The sequence below is a fragment of the Oncorhynchus clarkii genome, chromosome 18 (assembly GCF_045791955.1).
Source record: "Oncorhynchus clarkii lewisi isolate Uvic-CL-2024 chromosome 18, UVic_Ocla_1.0, whole genome shotgun sequence".
NCBI lineage: Eukaryota > Metazoa > Chordata > Actinopteri > Salmoniformes > Salmonidae > Oncorhynchus > Oncorhynchus clarkii.
Genome location: NC_092164.1, coordinates 12,298,320 through 12,318,600, shown reverse-complemented (window position 1 = coordinate 12,318,600; position 20,281 = coordinate 12,298,320). Strand labels below are relative to the sequence as shown.

At 43.2% G+C, this 20,281-nt stretch overlaps 1 protein-coding gene across 22 annotated transcripts in view; it reads right to left on the bottom strand.

Moving 5' to 3' along the window:
* LOC139373002 (target of Nesh-SH3-like) overlaps window positions 1-16,410 on the bottom strand; it is a 30,089-nt gene extending 13,679 nt beyond the window's left edge. For 13 of the 22 annotated variants that reach the window (XM_071112926.1, XM_071112928.1, XM_071112930.1 and 10 more), the window contains exons 1-10: window positions 16,081-16,409; window positions 7,183-7,362; window positions 5,211-5,279; window positions 4,978-5,113; window positions 3,844-4,034; window positions 3,111-3,163; window positions 2,159-2,198; window positions 1,686-1,763; window positions 1,412-1,486; window positions 80-286 (exon numbers count right to left, since the gene is read on the bottom strand). In XM_071112926.1, coding sequence (XP_070969027.1) covers window positions 80-286; window positions 1,412-1,486; window positions 1,686-1,763; window positions 2,159-2,198; window positions 3,111-3,163; window positions 3,844-4,034; window positions 4,978-5,113; window positions 5,211-5,279; window positions 7,183-7,362; window positions 16,081-16,156 — 1,105 coding nt within the window. In that variant the 5' untranslated portion in view covers window positions 16,157-16,409. Of the gene's footprint in view, window positions 1-79; window positions 287-1,411; window positions 1,487-1,685; window positions 1,764-2,158; window positions 2,199-3,110; window positions 3,164-3,843; window positions 4,035-4,977; window positions 5,114-5,210; window positions 5,280-7,182; window positions 7,363-16,080 lie in introns of all 22 variants that reach the window. The other 9 variants (XM_071112937.1, XM_071112940.1, XM_071112944.1 and 6 more) reach the window with 3 other exon arrangements.
* Between the last annotated feature and the right edge of the window lie 3,871 nt (window positions 16,411-20,281).

Here is a 20,281-nt window from a genome sequence, read left to right as displayed (position 1 = left end):
ATACTCTGATGCCCTTAACATGACATTACAGACTGTAAAAGAATGGGAAGGTAAAAGAGAGTTGAAAGGTGGAAATTACCAGAGGAAGGGTTATGTGGCTTCACTGTGGCGCTAGTAGGTCCCCTGGGTTGGGTCTTTCCCTGTTGCTTTTCACCGTGTGGAGAGGGGTTGTTAAGGACATGGGTGGCAGAGGAGGTACTGGGGGTTTTGGTGGGCAGGAGTTGGGGGGGGGCAGGAGGGAGGTCCACGAGATGAGAGGAAGCATTTCTAATACTGTTTCCTCCGTCTGGGTGAGAGAGAAGAGGGAGGTCAACTTTGATTATGGGGACTGGAATCTATGGAGTCACATAAGGACGTACTTTATGGAACATTTTGATGCCCAATATTTGAAGTCAATATCAACAGTTCATAGACAGGCATTCAAATCCATCTCTTTGGCTCTGAGATGAATGTCTCTGAATGCCTTTCATTGTCTGTATAAGATTGTAGTTATTTATCTTTTTTAAATAGTGGATGCAGGTTGATTTAACTTTGTCACATAATGTAGTTGTACCTCATTGAAATACACACAGAAAGTCTTGAAAATATAATTGGAAGGAGTATTTAGAGGGACAGAAGGGGTACAGGGCAACTTTGTGCTGCCTTTCCCTAATGGGAAATTCAAGCACGTTTTTTGCATGCAGTGTTGTCATGCAGACTGTTTAAACCCAGCATTGCCACTGGCTTTAAGTGCAACAACTCTGTAAACCAATGAGATGACAGGGATGAAACATGGAGAGAGACGATTGAGATGACTGATGTCAAGAAAGACGTCATGGTGTGTGGACACAAACATATAAAATTATGGATTTTGATGGACACTGCTGTAGAGAGAGAGAGTCACAGAGGTTGTGGGGATAGACATGGGAAGAACAAACAGCAGAACAATTGAAAAAGAATGGATGAATAGATCAATGGATGAGAGAGAGAGAGAGAGAGAGAGAGAGAGAGAGAGAAAAAAAAGAGTGGAAAATAGAGAGGGGTAAAGGTAAAGTGCAGATTTGGACTGATACAGTATGGAGGGAAACTGAGCAAAACAAGCAGCCAATCCTCTCACAGCGCCTGAGGTCTAAGCAAAACAAAATCACCGTCATGCGTGCCCTTCGCATTTGCTCTGGCAGGAACTTACGCGCATACTTCCAACTCTGTGGCGGCACCGTCCTGTGCCACCACCATCTCCACGATCCAGGGACTTTCTACCTCTCAGTGGACTCAAGGCATGCCAGCATGCAGCCAATCACAACGAACAGCTGCGGTTCTCACCCCCCACCCCAGCCCACCCCTCCCCTCGCAGCAGCGTAGTGGACATAGCCAAGCGATGACTGACTGCGAATAAAGCTTGATATGATTCAAAATGTCAGTCTCTGTTTACCCAGTGGGAACTGTGGCCATTGAGGCTCATTGGAGCGGGGGTCAGGTCTAGATTCCAGGTGTCTCTCTGGTGGTGCTGTAGAAAATAATATCACTTTTCATAAAGTGTGAATAGGAACGAAGTGCAAAGGTAGCCGAAGGTGTTGGGCAGGAAATGTGTTTGACCACAGAAGGTCTTTAAAGACAGTGGAAATAGTAGTGTTTTTGGCAACAATAATACATTAAAAAACAATGTGAAAAGTGAAGTGCTTTAGAATGAGAGAGAGAGTAATCACCAAAAGATGTCTTGGGAGCTCCTGGGAAACCTTGGTTTTTGGTCAGAGGGAGTCTAGGCTGAGTCTTATTGTGAATAGCTGGGAGAGAAAGGGAATCAAGAGGAGATAGGCAGGATTTCAAGTAGCTACAACATACTCCCTATGTCTAAAGTAGTGATGCTGTAAACCAACACTTTACATTACATAGGCATATTAAATTCCTAAAACAGTGTAAATGCATTACCATATTAAAACAGTGTAATATGCATCTATATCCTCAGAAAACAGGTGTAACAAGGGTAAGTAGCATTTAGCTGTCTGGACTTATACACCTGGAACAATATCATGACATACTCTACATTCCTATACATTGGAATAAAGCTTAGGTAACGGTGATGCCTGGACATGCATATGGACATGTAGTGTTCCTCTCTGTTTCATTTGGATGCAATATAAAAGTTCTGGTTTCAAGTGATTACACTGAAATGGCTTACCTGGACGAGGTGGGAAAAGTGCACGGGACATGGGTGGTTTCTGGGAAACAAAAACAATCTACAGTTGGTGGACGGTTTTATTGCCACCAGATCCACAGCCACAGTTCATATGTCAACGCTAATACGCTACCCGTGCTAAAGTCATGTTTTCGTTTCATGGTGAGGATAGCGTTGTGCTTTGTGCTGTCTCCCCTTGAGTGCTACATCACTGGGAGTCTCCCTTGAGACATCTAGCGTACCTAACGTGCCCTTCAGCCTCCCTTAACGGCACATACATCACTCCTGACTTCTGCCTGGAAAAGACATTTCACCAGAAAACATTTATGGTCTGCTGTCTACACTTCACTTACTGGTACCTGACTTAGCCTAACTGACACACGCACGCACGCACAAGGGCCATATGACAGTCACACTTGCATATAAGCTGCAAAATCAAAATAGCCACCATGAAAGAGATTGGAAAAAGGATTAGGCTGGGTTTCTATATAGCTCTTTGTGACATCTGCTGATGTAAAAAGGGCTTTATAAATAAATACATCTGATTGATTGATTGTGAGTAGGCAGAAAGACTACGTCAGCGCGAGTGTGTCATGTGTTGATTTGCGATGCAGGTCTGTGAGGGTGACCCTCTTAAACCCACTTAAAGAGTCTCTCAGGCCGGGTGCTGGGGTCAGACAGGGGAAGCAGACAGCAGTTTATCGACTCTACTCTGGTCTAATACAGCTCATCTCAGCTCTGCTTCTCACCCTCTCACCCCCTTTGTATATTCTCCCTCCACAGTGACAGCAGGAAATAGAAAAATATTTTCTTGAAGAAATAAAAATGAGTGGTAGGGTAAAGTTGTAGTGTGAGAATACGTATGCCTGTGGAAGCGATTTAATACAGAGACTGAGAGTCCCGTAGGTCATAGGTTCTTATGCTGTATGGCCAACAAACACAGCACATACTGTACCATTGGCTTCACAATAGGGGTCCGGTGCTTGTAGGGTTTCTGGACGCTTTTGTCTGCAAAACATGGAGAAGAAGATGTAAACAAGTGCTATTCTGAGAAGAGAGTGTCGGTAGGTCATCTTTTGAAAGTCTGGCAAGTAGGAACAATAAAACACAAAATGGCTTTAAAAATGGTTTTATTCTTTGTTCTTGAGCCACAAATATTTCTTACAGACTTCTTCAAAAATAAAACAAGGAGGTACTGCCTGAACTCTCTGATTTTCATTTTCCTAAGTAACTGATTACTGTAATCTGTAATGTCATCTGATTACCCCCACAAAAAACTGTCAATGTAATCAGTTACATTTCCATCTGAAATATTGTAATCAGATTACAGATACGTTTTAAAAACTAGATGACTACTTTTTGGATTACTTTTAAATTCGGAAATTATGTTTGCTCAAAAAATAAATACATTATGACACCTTTCTGTTTTCTCAATGGCATTCAATTCATCATTGAAAAGAAGCCGGTAAGTTTACGTTTGTTCCACTTGAGACCACTTTGATGACACAACAAATGTGTTTGATGGATCCTTTTTGTCTTCTTCTAATGCCTCTTAAGGGGAAAGTAATCCAAAAGTAACTGAAAGTAATCAGATTACGTTACTGAGTTTGGGTAATTCAAAAGTAATCATTACTGATTACAATTTTGGACAGGTAACTAGTAACTATTACATGTAGAAAGTAACCTACCCAACCCTGCGCCCATGTTGGTTTTGTGAATGACAGGCTTGCTCCAGATTCCGCTGCGTTCGTCTTTGTTGGAGCGGACCCCAAACTCATATGGGGTGTCGGGCTTCAGGTTGTCAACCACAGTGTCGCTGGTGGGGCAGGTCTGGTAGATCCACTTCCTGTTCCTCTCCCTGTAGCGGACGGTGTAGTGTCTGCATGGGAGGGACAAACAAGGCACAGTAAACAACATGCTGATTCTTGTACAGTGGCTTTGCATCTTTATGGCAAACTCGAACCTTTGGAAAATTCTGCCTTCTTTTCTCATCGACCAGCAAAGCACAGCAGGCGTGCTCCACATCATACAGTATGGGTGGCTATTCCAGCTCTACGGCTGTGGTCTGATGAACCATAGTGACTACTATGTTAAACAAGCTTCCTCCGTTAGCTATTGTTAATTCTGGCTCCGATATCTCAGGTCATCTCGTCAGTGTCAACCGATCCCTTTTCATGCCCTCAGGGATTGTCTTTCTGGGTAGCGCTGCCGGCAGTAGCCAAGCAGTAAACAGAAGGAACTGATATTTAGGTCGAGATTTCCAACGACTCCTCCAACTTACGGAGTGGGGGAATTGTAGAATGTATTTAAGGTGGAGCATAAATCGAGTGATGGAAAAGTGTGTTTGTGTCCCAGCAGTACAGTCCATGTATTCTCAGTCAACTCCTGCACACACCTGTGTTGGAAAAGACCTCGGCCCATTCCCATGCTCCATTTTCCATAGAAAATAAATGGCACACTTCCTCAACGTTTCTCTACAGAACTGTTATGCGTCATAAATCCTCCAAGGTTCGACGGCACAGTACATTGAATGCACGGTATGCGTTTAAATCTAGTCAAGCCTCCATACAGTATGTCATCTTTATACATAGCTAGCAATAACAGCCTGGTATTCAGATCTCAGTGTGTGCACCTGATTTCAACTAGATACTTCTCTTTTGTGAAAAGCAGATAGTCTGAATGCCTTAACAGTGTGTAACTGCATTCACCTGTCATCCATTTTGAGCTGAGTGAGGCTGTTTCTGTGGAAGCTTTGGCCTGAGAAATGCAACATGGAACTGGAACCAGATGCCTGGCTGGCGGTGCGGTAGGGTATAACTCACCCGTCTTCCAAACAGTCGTTCATGATGTTGCCTGCTTCGTAGGGCGTCTTCAGGAAGGTTCCCCAGGACAGCAGCACAGAGGTTGGGGTGACGGAGCCAATAACCAGGTGGAGTGGCTTCTCCAGGTTGACCTTTCCTGTGAGGACAAAGGTCAAGGGTCATACACTATATTTGCAACAGATTTGATGACCTGATTTAACCTTTTAGATGCGTAGACAGACTGCTGCAGGTACCTGTGCATTGTTTCTTTACGTCGTTGCTCGGGATTGGCTGGACAGCTACAAGATACTTGGGTTCAGCGTCTGAAAGGTTAAAAAATTAAACGCTGTCACATTGATTTCTCTGTCATGGAAAAAGGAATATACCAGAAGGGGGGAAATATTGTCCTGGGCAGTGAAAGAAGGGTTTGGGAAGAAAGAGTCCTGCTGACGCCTGGTGAGTCACTACCCAGCCAGGTCTCTGGTGTTAAGGAGATGGGCTGAAACTATTCAAATCCGCTGTAAACAGAAACAGAGCAGATACACAGATGAAAGAGCTTGACTTTAAGCACAACAGATGAAAACAAACAGTCGTTCAGATGGTAAATTGAAATGCAGAGTTGCTTGAACTCCTCGGAACAATGGAACGTTGTCCAACCTGCAGAGACTTTAATACATACAGTCAATTCTCTAAGGGGTTTATATTATCCACCCACAATCTAACAGTTGTCTATTGTTATAATACTTGCCCAAATGCAAACATTGTCTGAGGCTAGCTAGGAGGGGTGAAATATGGGTATGGATCTGGAACACAGTTAAGACACATCTGGCCGCTTGGATTCAATGTGCTATAAAAACAGTGATCCAAAAATATTGGTTTTCTATTGCATGAGAATGGCGAGCTCATTAATGAATAACTATACAGAACAAAATAGACAGGATGTGAAGGGTGGAGCACTAAGGGCCTGTCTAGGTCCTGGTGTTCAATGGATTAACATAAAGCCAGAGCACCTGAGCTGGCATGCCAGGAGCAGGAGCAGGCTGGCATGGATCGAAGCTGGCACAATGTTATGGGTGGGGCATTGGACAAATAATAGTCACTTGGTTGCTTAAAATAAAGCAAACTGTTGGGTGTGGGGAAACACTTTAAATAAGTTAAGAGTCAGCACAGAAGAGGATCCCAGAGAGTCACAGTAACACAACCATATCCTATTGGACTACTACGTGTGTCATTATTGCTGAGAAGGTTCTGTCTACCCTCTGCTCTCTCGTTGGATCCCCCTGGGCTCTCTTGTGATGAGGTACTTCCATCAGGAATTCTGGAGGGGCACCTGAGACCAATTTAACTCGGCTCTTTGTCGTCTTTGTTTTTGTACGTGGAAGGTCACAGCTTGTACCAGTGAGAAATTATGTTTGATCACTTCTGTTGCCTCTCACACAGGTGAAAGGGCTCAAGGAAAAGTGACTAAAAAGCTGTTCTGCATTGAACAAAGAGCGCTCCTTTCACTGATTGGGGAGCCAGCCAAGGGAGTTGTTCCATTCTCTTTAGTCTCTGGTTCCTTTCTACTCTCACACTTCATAGCCAATGGCCATTGAGAACTTTTCATACAACAAGAGGAAACCTGTTCCTGACCTGCTCTCATTTCGTGCCTATCATAAATCCGAACACATCAACACAAAACAGCAATAAAGGAACCATATTTGTTTGATTTAATTATGAAAACACTCCGATGTTTACTTTAACTCAAGTGATTTTAGTGAGTGGGTGTATCAAGAAAAATAAGCAACAGCGTATCATTCGAATTCTAACATAAGCATGTGGTTTCACGCTCAATAGATGATCTACACAAGCTGTAAAGTAATCTTCCACTGGCCCTGTGCTGCCCTGCTAAGGTGCCGTAGTGGGCTGGGATGCTGGGATGTATCTCATGAGAGGCTGTGGTTGATGATGAATGGAACCCATTGAGCTGCAGGAAAGGACTTTAAAGAGGAAAGTAAACACTGTGGAATGCTTAGTGTAACTCCTGCCCTTTTCACCCTGTTTGGAGAATCTCTGTGCTCTACAAAGACAGGTTGCTAGGTTTCTCAGAGGAACGGTTTCTCACCCATACTGACGTATGTTGGAGATACAATATACACTGTTATGTTATGACTATCTGATGAATCCCTGAGAGTCAATAGGTTAGTGTGTGTGTGTGTGCATGGTCTTAGCATAGACTGGTCTTACCTATCTCAGTCTCGTAGGGCTCTCCATTCTCAGGCAGCTGGATGAACTGTTTAGAGAACATGCTGCTGCCGTAGCCCAGGATGTAGCCCTCCAGCTTGGTGTCAGGGTTGGGCCGGACAAACTTCATCACGATGGTGTCGCCCGTAGCGTTGATGCGAACCTTCATGTTCTGTCTTCTCACTGTTAAAGGCCAACAAGTAGAATAATACAGTTGAATTGCATTGTGGATATGATTAGTTGAACTGTGGTGCATTGCACCTAAAGATGCTAGTGCATTCCATCACAGCTAACCTTCAGCACCTCACATGAACATGAGCAGATTGCAAATACTGTGCAGAGCATTTGTGAATTGCATTGATAAGTGCTGCATTTAAGAAACTTCTGGACACAGATTAATTTAGGGGTAATTGCAAGATAAACAGCTGCCTCTCCCCAGGTACCCAAGGGATTAATCAAACTGGATTGTGTTTGTGGTTTTCAGGAAACAGACTGCAGTACTCTTCAACTGCAGCCAATATTACCCTGAACGCATACAGGAGATGGGATACTTGATTCCCCCATCAGTCATAACATTGGACTATTAGGATAAACCCAAAGGACTTTAAACCCACTGATATCGTCAGGCTTGAGGGAGTGCGTAAGCACAGGAGATGTCAAATTAGAAGGTGAAATGCAATGGAGGATGTAACTCTTGAAGATTGAGCTCCAAAGAGTTCAGAAAAGTCATTATTAAAGAACAGAGGCTAAATAGCTGTCTGGGAAATGTCCTAAACATTAGTAATGGAGCTCATTTGAACCTGGTAATACGGCTCTTTAGCTTTGGAAAAGGCTTTCCGTTGTCCACCATGTTCCCATTTCCCACCATGCAGGAACTGGACTGATTCAGCTGCTGGGTTAAAGAGGCTGTTAAATGCTAATGAAAAGCAGGCTTAAAATGCCACATAAAGGGGATCAAGATGGTGTTCGGAAAAGGATGTTGTGGCAGTTTTTTGTCGTCACACACATCAGAAAACAGCCAGCCCTTTTAATGCCCATGCAGGCAACAGGCAAGGCGAGCGTTCTGGCACTCCAGCTAACCCCAATCATCACTCAGAGAATTAATTAGGTTTTAACGATAGCCTAATCACTCCCATTCGCAGAGCAAACTTGGGACGAACCTTGGATATAATATTGGAGCCTTCATTATCGATGACCCATGAACCTCTTCAATCAAATCAAACTTTATTTGTCACATGCGTCGAATAGAACAAGTGTAGACTTTACCGTGAAATGCTTACTTACAAGCCCTTAACCAACAGTGTAGACTTTACCGTGAAATGCTGACTTACAAGCCCTTAACCAACAGTGTAGACTTTACCGTGAAATGCTGACTTACAAACCCTTAACCAACAGTGTAGACTTTACCGTGAAATGCTGACTTACAAACCCTTAACCAACAGTGTAGTTCAAGAAGAAGAACATATTTACAGGGATAGACTAAAATAAAAAGTAATAATAAAAAGTAACACAATAAGAATAACAATAACAGGTGGCACTGGTACCAAGTCAGTGTGCAGGGGTAGAGGCTAGTTAAGGTAATCTGCACATGTAAGTGGGGGCGAAGTGACTATGCATAGGTAATAAAGAGCGAGTAGAAGCAGTGTACAAAAGGGGGGGGGGGGGGGGGGGTGTCAATGTAAATTGTCTGGTAGAGATTTTATGAATTGTTCAGCAGTCTTATGGCATGGGGGTAGAAGCTGTTGAGGAGCCTTTTGGTCCTAGACTTGGCGCTCTGGTACAGCTTGCCGTGCAGTAGCAGAGAAAACAGTCTATAACATGGGTGATTGGAGTCTCTGACAATTTCATGGGCTTTCCTCTGACACCACCTATTATATAGGTCCTGGATGGCAGGAAGCTTGGCCCCTGTGATGTACTGGGCCGTTCGCACTACCCTCTGTAGCACCTTGCGGTCAGATGCCGAGCAGTTGCCATACCAGGCGGTGATGCAACCGGTCAGGATGCTCTTGATGGTGCAGCTGTAGAACCTCATGAGGAGGTGTAAAACAAACAAACAACCATATTTGTGTGGTGGGTGAATTAACTGTTTACATGGATACTTGTGTCCATTTCTCTTCTCCACTTAACCCCAAAAAGTAATCTTGAATTAATTTCTCTTCTCTGCTTAACTCCAAAGAGCAATCTTGAATTCATTTCTCTTCTCTGCTTAACTCCAAAGAGTAATCTTTAATTCATTTCTCTTCTCCGCTTAACACCAAAGAGTAATCTTGAAATCATTTATCTTCTCCCTTAACCCCAAAGAGTAATCTTGAATTGTTTGGAATATAATTGGAGGGGGGAAAGGATGTTTTGCTTGTCATGTTTCTGCTTTCGAAGATCATATTTCTAGTGGCGCCTTTGATTCTAACTGTCATTAATAAGCGTATCTCCCCCGGCAACATGACATAACCTCTGCTTACCTCAAGACTCTTGTCATGTTATTGCTGACTCCCTTTAATTTAACAAGAAGGATGTTATCAGTCTCTGGCTTTATAGCTGCAAATCCATAAGGTTTTATTAAAGAGACCCTAGACTTACAAGAAGTGTAATGTGTTTTCCTGTGTTTATAGAGGACCAGATGACTACTTCACCCCTTGTGGAGACACAATGGAGAATGATGAAGATGAAGAATGATACTTGCTACAGTAGGAGAATGTTATACAGGAAGACATTATTATGTTACATAATACCAAAAAATGAATACTAAAGCTTATGGAAAGGCTTACTCATCAAAAATGCAGGTTGATGTGTATTGTCATCCATCTTTCCCTGGAGGCAGAACTGAGAGATTTCCGCCACACCCTTAGAAAAAATGGCTCCAAAAGGATTATTTGGTTGTCCCCATAGGAGATTCCTTTTTGGTTCTATGTAGCTCTTTTGGGTTCCATGTAGAACCCTCTGTGGAAATGGTTCTACATGGAACCAAAAGGGTTCTACATGGAACCAAAAAATGGCTCTTCCAAGGGTTCTACTATGGTGACAGTCGAAGAACCCTTTTGGGTTCTAGATAGCACCTTTTTTTTGGCTATATTGTAAAAAATTAATGGGGAAAAATGTGATTATTTTGGGGGGTCTTAGTTTAAGGTTAGGGTTAGGCGTAAGGGTACCGTACTAAACCACAAATTACCTCTATGTCCCGCAGCATAATCTCAAAACTTTTACTTGAGCAACCACTGTAGCAGTGTGGTTAAGGTTAGGGTTCATGTTCATGTTAGAGTAAGATTTCAAATCAGATTTTATGACTTTGTGAGTATGCCAGCTACACTCTTAGCACCTTTTTTCTATCTAGAACCTTAAGGGTTCTTCGGCTGTACCCACAGGAGAACCCTTTGAATAACCATTTTTGCTTCCAGATAGGACCCTTTTGGGTTCTATGTAGAACCCTTTCTACAGAGGGTTCTACATACCCAAAAGGGATATATCTGGAACCAAAAAGGGTTCTCCTTTTTTTCTAAGAGTGTGAGTGTAGTGACCACACTGCAGAGCTGCCTCCATTACATGAGTCATACCAATAAATGCCTTCCTGCATAAAAAAATAGCCTCCTCATGCTGGAAAGCTTGTTACCTATGTTGTGTTCTGTTGTCAATGAAGTTATCCTGCTCTTGACGAATGTTTCAAGTTTTACGTTTTAAATGTCACATGCACAAGAGCAGTGAAATGCCTTGCTTGCAAACAAAAATGCAATAATCAATAACAATGTAATACTAGAAAAAGCACACAATAAATATGAAGAACACAATAAGTAAGTAAGCATACTTACATACAGGGTCAGTTCCAGTACCGTACTGTATTTACAATGTGCAGGGATACTGGTGTGATGGAGGTAGATATGTACAGGGGTATGGTGACTAAGCATTAGGATATATAATAAACAGAGTAGCAACAGCTTGTGCGTGTGTGTAGTCAGTATAAATGTATGTGCATATTATGCATGAATGAACAGATTATGGAGTGAATGGGTGTGTGAGTATGCATAGAGATAAAAGGTCACTAGTCCTTGTAGCTATTTGGTTGGCTATTTATCAGTCTTATTGCTTGGGGATAGAAGCTGTTCAAGATCCTGTTGGTGTCAGACTTAATGCACTGGTACCGCTTGCCGTGCGGAAGCAGAGAGGATAGTCTATGTCTGGGGTGGTTGGAGTCTATAATGATTTTCCGGGCCTACCTTTCTAGCCTACCTGATATAGATGTCCTGTATGGCAGAGAGCTTGGTCCCAGTGAGGTACTGGGCTGCCCGCACCACCCTCTGTAGAGCTATGCGATCGAGGGCGGTGCTACTGCCATACCAGGCAGTGATGCAGCCAGTCAAGATGCTCTCAACGGTACAGATGTAGAACCTTTTGAGCATTTGAGTGCCTATGCCAAACTTTTTTAACCTCCTGAGGGGGAAGAGGTGCTGCAAACTTGATGATGGTGTTGGAGTTGTGTGTGGCCACGCAGTCGTGGATGAACAGGGAGTAAAGGAGGGGACTAAGCACACACCCATGTGGGGCGCTCGTGTTGAGGGTCAGCAGGATGGAGGTGATGTTGCCTACCCTCACCACCTGGGGTCGGCCCGTCAGGAAGTCCAGCATCCAGGGACAAGGAGAGGTTGAAAATCACAGTGAATATGCCAGCGACCTGTTCTTCGCATGCTCTGAGAACGCGCCCTGTAATACTGTCGGGCCCGCGGCCTTACGGGTATTGATATGATTAAAGACCTTTCTTACGTCGGCCTCAGAGAGCGAGATCCCCCAGTCCTCTGAGACGGTGATGGCCCTCACGCCCGGCACGATGTTGTTGTTGTCCAAGTGTGCATAAAATGCATTGAGTTCGTATGATAGAGAGGCATCGTTGATATTAAAACCTCTTAAGTCGACCCCCTACTTTTTCGAACATTCTGTTAAAAATCACGCAACATTTCAGCGTCCTGCTACTCATGCCAGGAATATAGTATATGTATATGATTAGTATGTGTGGATAGAAAACACTCTCACGTTTCTAAAACTGGTTAAATCACGGCTGTGACTATAACAGAGCGTGTGTTTCATCGAAAAGCGCAAGAAAAACTGGTCACTGAAAACTGGAAAAAATATCCATGCGCCACTTGCATGTATTGTTTAAGGGACACCAAATTAAGTGGTGCTGAGATTGCAATTCCTACAGCTTCCACACGATGTCGCCAGTCTTGTCAATTTCCTGGGAGTTATTTCTTGGTCAAACAAAGGAGACCCCATTCCATCCGGTCTCTGACAGGAAGTTTTGGAAGAGAGATTTCCCGAACATGATTTGAAGACGTGGAGCTATTGAATACACATCGCCCCGTGATCAATTTGATAGATTATTAACGTTTACTAATACCTAAAGTTGGATTACAAAAGTATTTCGAAGTGTTTTGTGAAAGTTTATCGTCGACTTTTTTAATTTTAAAAAATGACGCTGCGTTTTGAAACGGTGTTTTTTTCTGAATCACACAGTTTCCATAGATGGATATTTTGGGTATATATGGACCGATTTAATCGAAAAAAATACCCAATAGTGATGTTTATGGGGCATATAGGAGTGCCAACAAAGAAGCTCGTCAAAGGTAATGAATGTTTTATATTTTATTTCTGCTATTTGTGTAGCGCCGGCTACGCTAATTATTTTGTTTACGTCGCCTTCAGGTATTTCGGGGTGTTGCATGCTATCAGATAATAGCTTCTCATGCTTTCGCCGAAAAGCATTTTAAAAATATGACTTGTTGGCTAGATTCACAACGAGTGTAGCTTTAATTCAATACCCTGCATGTGTGTTTTAATGAACGTTTGAGTTTTAACGAGTACATTTAGCATTTAGCGTAGCGCATTTGCATTTCCAGGTGTCTAGATGGGACGCTTGCGTGTCGGGTCGACGTAAGATTAAGAATTCCCAGTAACAAAGTCCTCTAGAAAAAACAATAATTTTTAAGCATTAGCAGCAGGCATGTTTGATTTGGCCAACTGTGAGTCTTCAGGAGACAGATTGTGTGCGATCATCAGTGTCCGTCTTCAGTCTCTTAAGCGATCTTTGGGTTGTTTGTTCTACAGATTGGCATTGGCATCCTGTTGCCTTCTCAAATGGTGGGAAAGCATGGAAGTTTGACACTTAAGACATGTGTAATCATGCATGGTGGTTTCTTGGCACGGATGTGGTGTTTCACAGTTGAAGGCATTCCAACTGCAGCTGATTGACCCAAGAGCAGAACTCAGTGTGAGGCTGATCACAAGTGAAAACAGTTGGTTTGGTTACATGACCCTTAAAGTGAATAACAGCCAGCCTTCAGGGTATTGCGCTGAGGGAAAAAGTCTAGCTAGCATCTAATCCTTTGGCAGACTTTGAGATATGTTAGTCAGAAACAACTTATCTTCCAGCAATATCCCAAATCGTTCTGTTTGTTTGTTTTGTATATTGAATAAGGAACTAACAAACTTCACTCAAACCAAACCTTGAAACACTTACAGTACATTCTGTTGTGGAACATGGTCTTTTCATTTCTCCCAAATTGAGCATACCTGTACCTTCTAATTAAAATGACACATCTGTAACAAAAGTCCCCTAAATCTCCAGATACTACTTTTGGTTAGAGCGTTGAAGCGTTGGACTAGTAACCGAAAGGTTGCAAGTTCAAATCCCAGAGCTGACAAGGTACAAATCTGTCATTCTACCCCTGAACAGGCAGTTAACCCACTGTTCCTAGGCTGTCATTGAAAATAAGAATTTGTTCTTAACTGACTTGCCTAGTTAAATAAAGGTAAACAAAAAATAATAATAATCGTCCCTCATAGCTTCTCTGGGCTCATATAGCATATATTGTCCAGTCACATTTAGGTGGACTTGATCTCAACGCTCTACAGCTGTTGATTCATTCCATAACTCCAGGGGCTTTCACTGGCAGCACATGCATGGACACATGTTGAAAAACACACACGTTCACTCCTACTGTATTCTCTTTGACTGTGTCCATCTGGCATGAGTCCAACTTCTCCCTTTCATTCGTAGAGCATCAGTCCTCATTCAGCTACAGTAGTGGGGCACAACAGCCCCCGCCTCTCCGCCCTCATCCTCACCAAAGAGACGGTAGTTAACGTGAAGGCAGGGTATATTTACACCGAGCACTGTAGCACAACTGATGAGTGGCTTGGTGTGAGACTGAGCCGTCTCTCTTTCATCTCCTCTAATGAAGTTTGACCATGCGTAAAGAGCTGGGGGCACAAACACGTCTCCAGCTGCCTGCACAACCACAGCTTCAACATACTCCGAGCTCAGATACTCAGGTACACACATGTTACCTGTTTACAATGTACACCCGCCGCACGGAAAGCAAAGCAGGCACTTGAAAATTCAACAACATGTATTTTTTAACAAGAAGCTTCTCTGCCTGAGATTGTGGAGTGTGCAGAGGGGAGATGTTGGCCCAATCCCAAACCCAATCCCAAACCTAATCAAACCCCTCCCAGCTGTGTTAGAGTATCATTGATAGACACCGCAATCACAAGGCTACATCCTCTGGGAAGTCCACTGGACAGCAGCAAAATTATCATTAGGATAAGATTTCTAGTCAACAAACAGTGGCGCTCACATAGATTCACCTTTTTTAATCATGGGAACCTGTCCAAGAAACACCCCAAGACAACCAACAGGCAGAGATATACACACACACACACACACACACACACACACACACACACACACACACACACACACACACACACACACACACACACACACACACACACACACACAGCGATGTCCTACTATACTTGTGAGGACTTTTTTGGCATCAACAATTCATTCCCATTAAAAATCCTATTTTACCTAACCCTAAACCAAACCCTTACCCTAACCTTAAACCCTAAACCTAACCCTAAGTCTAACCATAATTCTAACAATAAAACTAACCCCTAAGCCTAAAATAGTCTTTTTACAAGTGAGAACAGGCTAAACGTCCTCACTTCTATGACTTTTTGTTGTTTTACTATTCACATACACACTGCCGCTAAAAAAAATGTTTGATATTGGCGAGTGTTTGCATGTGAGCTAATACAGTGTATCGATCATCCATTGGTTATAGCCTGACATTTCCCTTTTCATTTCTAGGAGAGTAAATTCATCATATTGCATAACTACTGTATGTTTAATGGGACAATCAGTACGCTGCTGAACGTCCTGTAGCTCAAATCATCTGAACATGATCTCTAACAAGAGGCAATCCAAGCTCCAAACAAACATTACAATTCTACAGTGAGACCAAAAAGCATCAGAACAAAACTCAAGGAAACATAATCTACGTACCGGTAACAACCAAACTTCTGCTTTTAATTCCGTTTTTGTGTCAAACTCATTCTTATCTTGCACAGTCACAGCTACAGGTTGCAAGACAGATATACAATGGTTTTGCACCTGAATCGAAATGCTTTGCATTTATGGTCAGTAAATCGCTTGGATGAAAGCGTCTGCCATTCACACTGTGGTTTCGCTGCAGTCAAGTCTGCACAACTCTAGACGTTATGCAATGTCCTAAACATTTTGGTCAATACTTTTGCGATAACTTCATGGGACTTTACCAACTGGACCATGAAACCTCTAGTCATGTACACATTGCAATTTGGTTTTGGCAAGCTATTTCTTTCTATACAACGTGAATGGCATAAGGAGAATACATGCAAAGTCAGCAAAACATTGCATTGTCCACAATGCACAATGATAAGCATCAACAACACCAAAACACTTTCCATCACACATGCATTGGCAAAAACATAATATGCATGCTCAAAACTATACATAAAACATGTAACACAAAACCATACTATCCAGAAACACAAAACACCTGACTTTACAGAACGGCCAATCTGTGCACTTGCCTCTAATCCTCTGTGCAGGGATGCAGTTGAGGAGAATGGATCCGGAGAGGAGCAGGAGAGAGACTCTGAGGAGCATGGTGCCTGCTATAGAGCTCTCTGGTCAGGGATGCTGGACAACTTCACTAAGGTAGCAACTCAATTTAGGACTTGTGCAGCGCTCCGTGGAAACACTGTGGAGTAGAGAGGACCACCGGACCACGAAGCATCTATACTAGCAGGATAGGAGAGGGGTGGGGGTGGGAGGGGACTGGTGATGTCACAACCCAACCCCACACACCCTATTCCTAGGTGGGTGGCTAAATGTGTGGAATCTCACTGAAATGTTTCCCTCTATTTTTTTTCCCTCCCTCCTTTTTTGTATCACCCACCCGGTGTTCCCCTCCCCTTCCTCCTCCTCCAGCCGTCCTCCTCTTATGAGTTATTTTTTTTTTTATTTATTATTTATTTATCCTTTGTTCAACTCAAGTGCTATTGCAATGTAGATTCCAGGAGGTGCCAATGTGGTGGGCAAAACAGGGTGGTGGCACAGGAGGAGCACAGGAGTGGCACCCTCGCTCCATCCTAACCTATGGCCTTGGGGGTAAAGTTAAACTCATGCAGTGTAGTTTGTATGGCACACTACCATCCCCACTTCTGCCCAACATGTGCACACTGTGCAGACTAACCAGTACCATGTTTTAAGCCCTTTTCTTTTGGAATGCACTACACAACATCACAGTACATTCTCTCTGAGCACAAATGACACGGGTGGAGCAGCGCCAACGGGTATCCAAATCCAACCTCCACTGGAGCTCTTTGGGAGGCAGTGACCATGCTCTCCCGCCAAGAAGTCCAGCCCCTGACATAGAGGAGGTATGAGGGGCGGTAGTACAGAGGAGAGAAGGAGGAGGGGATGGAGGGAATGAGGGGTATCCACACACTTCCTTCAAGCTGATTATGTTAGGAGCCCCATCCAACCAACACGTGCCATCACATGCGACAGGATACCGACTGGTGGAGACAGTTGTTCCAGACAGAGCGCTTGCCTCTGCTCCATCCCACAGGAACTGAATAAAGGCGTATTCATGATTCATGCTGCCCTCCACTTAATCACGAAATCCAGATTTTACACAATGGACAAATTAACGGGTGACTGACTGACCGCCAGAAGTATGAATAACAGAAACCAAAGCACACATATTCTGACTTTAAAAAAAAAGAAAGGTTGTTAAGGGAAAAACGCAATGTTGAAACTTGGGAAAGACGTTAACCCCTCATACTCATTGGACCGTTCCTGCCAGAGACACAGTGACCAACAAGCATTGACACGCAGGTAACCAAAGTCAACACCCAAGCTGAGGGGCGGACAGGGACCGGAAATCAGCCCTGGCATTTCTAATACACTTCTCATTTTCTTCCTTGTGGCCCCCACACCAGACCATTTCTTCCTTGAGGCCACCATTATTAGCCAGATTGTGATCATTTTGTGCAAAAAAGGTTTGGCAGGCCCACTAGGCTAAATGGACAGGCCCATCTGCCATTTGCCCGAGATGCCAGATGTCCAGTCCGCCTCTGCCCAAGTCCTGTACAGTTGTGAAACTTCAGGCTCCTTTTTCTCCTCTTGACTGCGAACAAAAATGTTGTTATTGCCTGACCGGAGTTTGTCCCCAATAAAACGTTTTACCTCAGAGCACGTCTCTCACATTGTTCTGCCAATTAGGATAATGTCTCAATGGTTGAGTGACCCATTAATGTTTATCTCTGACAGTAAGGTACAGACCGTTCTGGTGTTTGTACACTTCCTATAGAGGTAGATCACAGTCACTATGAACATGGCACTGCTAACGAGGGTCATTAATTGATGTGACTTATTGTTTTGTACATTGAGTTCTGATTATCAAGCATCACTTGAAATTTGTGAGAAAAACATAGGTGTTTATTGGCTTCAGATAATAAATCCCTGATTGTTTTGTTGTTTTGCTTAATTGAGCTCATTTAGACTATTGAACAAAGTGTTTAAGCCCACAGCTTGATTCTTTGTAAATCATCATTAAAACAGTATTTCTGTGTACGTACATGCTCATACAGTATCTAACTGAATCCGACCACAAAAAAAATCTGAGGACAAGTTCCCACAGGCTCAAATTGATAGGAGCCGTTGTTGTTGTGAATGGGAGTCTCTTAAACCAATTGAAGCGTTTCTTCAGCCAAAGCATCCCAGTCTTTAGTGGTACAGAGTGGGAGCAGCACCTGCACCACAACACCATGATGTCGAAACCACTGGAGAGACTGGATCGCTCTCCAATCCACTGACAAGGTTGCTCAAACTAAAAAATAAACCTCTGTTCTATTCTCTACTCTATTTACAAGGAAAACCATCTCTCCTCAATGGCCCCTTTGTTTCCCTCTCCTATGTCTGGGAAGAGTAGGTGACGAGAGAGAGAGAGAGAGACAGACAGACAGACAGACAGACATTCAAGAGGAAGAATTACTTTACAGTTTTCACAATTATAAACAATACTAATGGACACAGAAGGAGATGAACCTAAAAAATTCAAAATCTTTTCAGATTTGCTCAGTTGACTCAGTAATTTTTCACAACCCACAATGAGGAAAGTACTTTGTTGCTCATGATGGCTTCCTGCTGTTTCCAAAGTTTGTCACTGGCACTGTTGATGTTTTCTTGCTGTGCTTCCTTCCCTGTTCCTTTCCCATCTCAATCCTCTGCAACGAAATTAATTGCCACCTGGGCTTCGTCAAGCCACGACCCCCAGTTAAAACACTCCAGTGTTGAATGCACCCCACTAAAAATCCCTCAGCACCACACGCCAGCCTGTGGAGTATAGAGTGTATGAATCTGCTACTGTTGATTAACCTCCATTCAAGGTTCAATTCATCATCATTACGCCTATCTGTACTTTGGCCTGAGAAGTCCCATCATCCACGATTTGTGGTTTTGACTAGATGGGATACATTTTATGTCAGAATTGAGCAGAATTAACTTTGTGTAGCAGGTCAGGGGAATTTATGCAGCAGATTAGGATAATTAACGTAGCAGATTAGGAGAATTACATTAAGGTTAGAAAAAGGGTTAGGGGCCTCCGGAGTGGGCAGTGGTCTAAGGCACTGCATTGCAGACCGGGTTCAACTCTGCAGTTATACTGCACTCTAAATGCAATCTTTTCTCTGCAGCCAAATCAGTTTGGAAGAGTTTGTGCAGATATTATGACAACATGTTGTGACATTTTTGTTCGTTTTGGACTTCGGCTGTTCGGGCACACAATTTCTGTCCTAGATACGCCCCTTTCGACAGTGATTGGTCAAATGTAGGGATTCTTCAATAAAGTCTCTGTTGTCATTCAATGAGAGACTCCTTTCTATGCACATGTTTTATTGAAAAATACTGCACCAAACATCTTAGATGTAAAATTGCGCGACTAAAATCTCCCTGGCAAAAAACGTAAAAATGTATGACAGATTTCTTGAGTTATCTTAGATTAATTCTGACTTTTTTTGAGGAAGTGTATACTGTCTACGACGTCTCAAAATGGACCAACAGTACTAATACCGCTTTTTTCTCGTTTTTCAAGGGAATGTCTTTTAAGGGAGTCTGAGAGCTTTCAGCCTAACTGAAACCTTTAGCTTAATGTATGCGTCCTGTCCACAGCTCGGGGAAATGTGTACTCTACCAGTGGAAACAACGAAGGTCAGCTAGGTCTGGAAGACTGTGAGGAGAGGACAGCCTTCCAATTGGTGGACTTCTTCATTTCACATGGACAAATCAAAATGCTTGCTGCCGGCTCCAACACCTCTGCTGCCCTCACAGGTAAGACTAGCTCACCGCAAGCCGCACTGAAGCATGCTGATGCCTTTAGGGTTAGCTAAAATGCTAAACATTGATATAAACTGTATCCCATCTAGCCATGACCATGCTCTGTGTTGAATTAGTCATCTCTGGAGTTCACTCACTGTTTCTGTATACTGAAACTGGGCCTCCAATCCACAGCTGTTTAGTGTTCACCCATGGCCTCAATAACTTCCAAAACACTACAGGAGAGGTTCTATATCTCAACTTGATGAATATGGGGAGTAAATGGATTGCCATGCGTTGGCTGCTCTTTCCATGTCTCTGCTCTGTGTCTTCCATCTCGAGTCTCTTGTTAAACCCACAGTGGTTAATGGGCCACAGGGAAATTGACTACAACCAGATCCTGCAGGACCC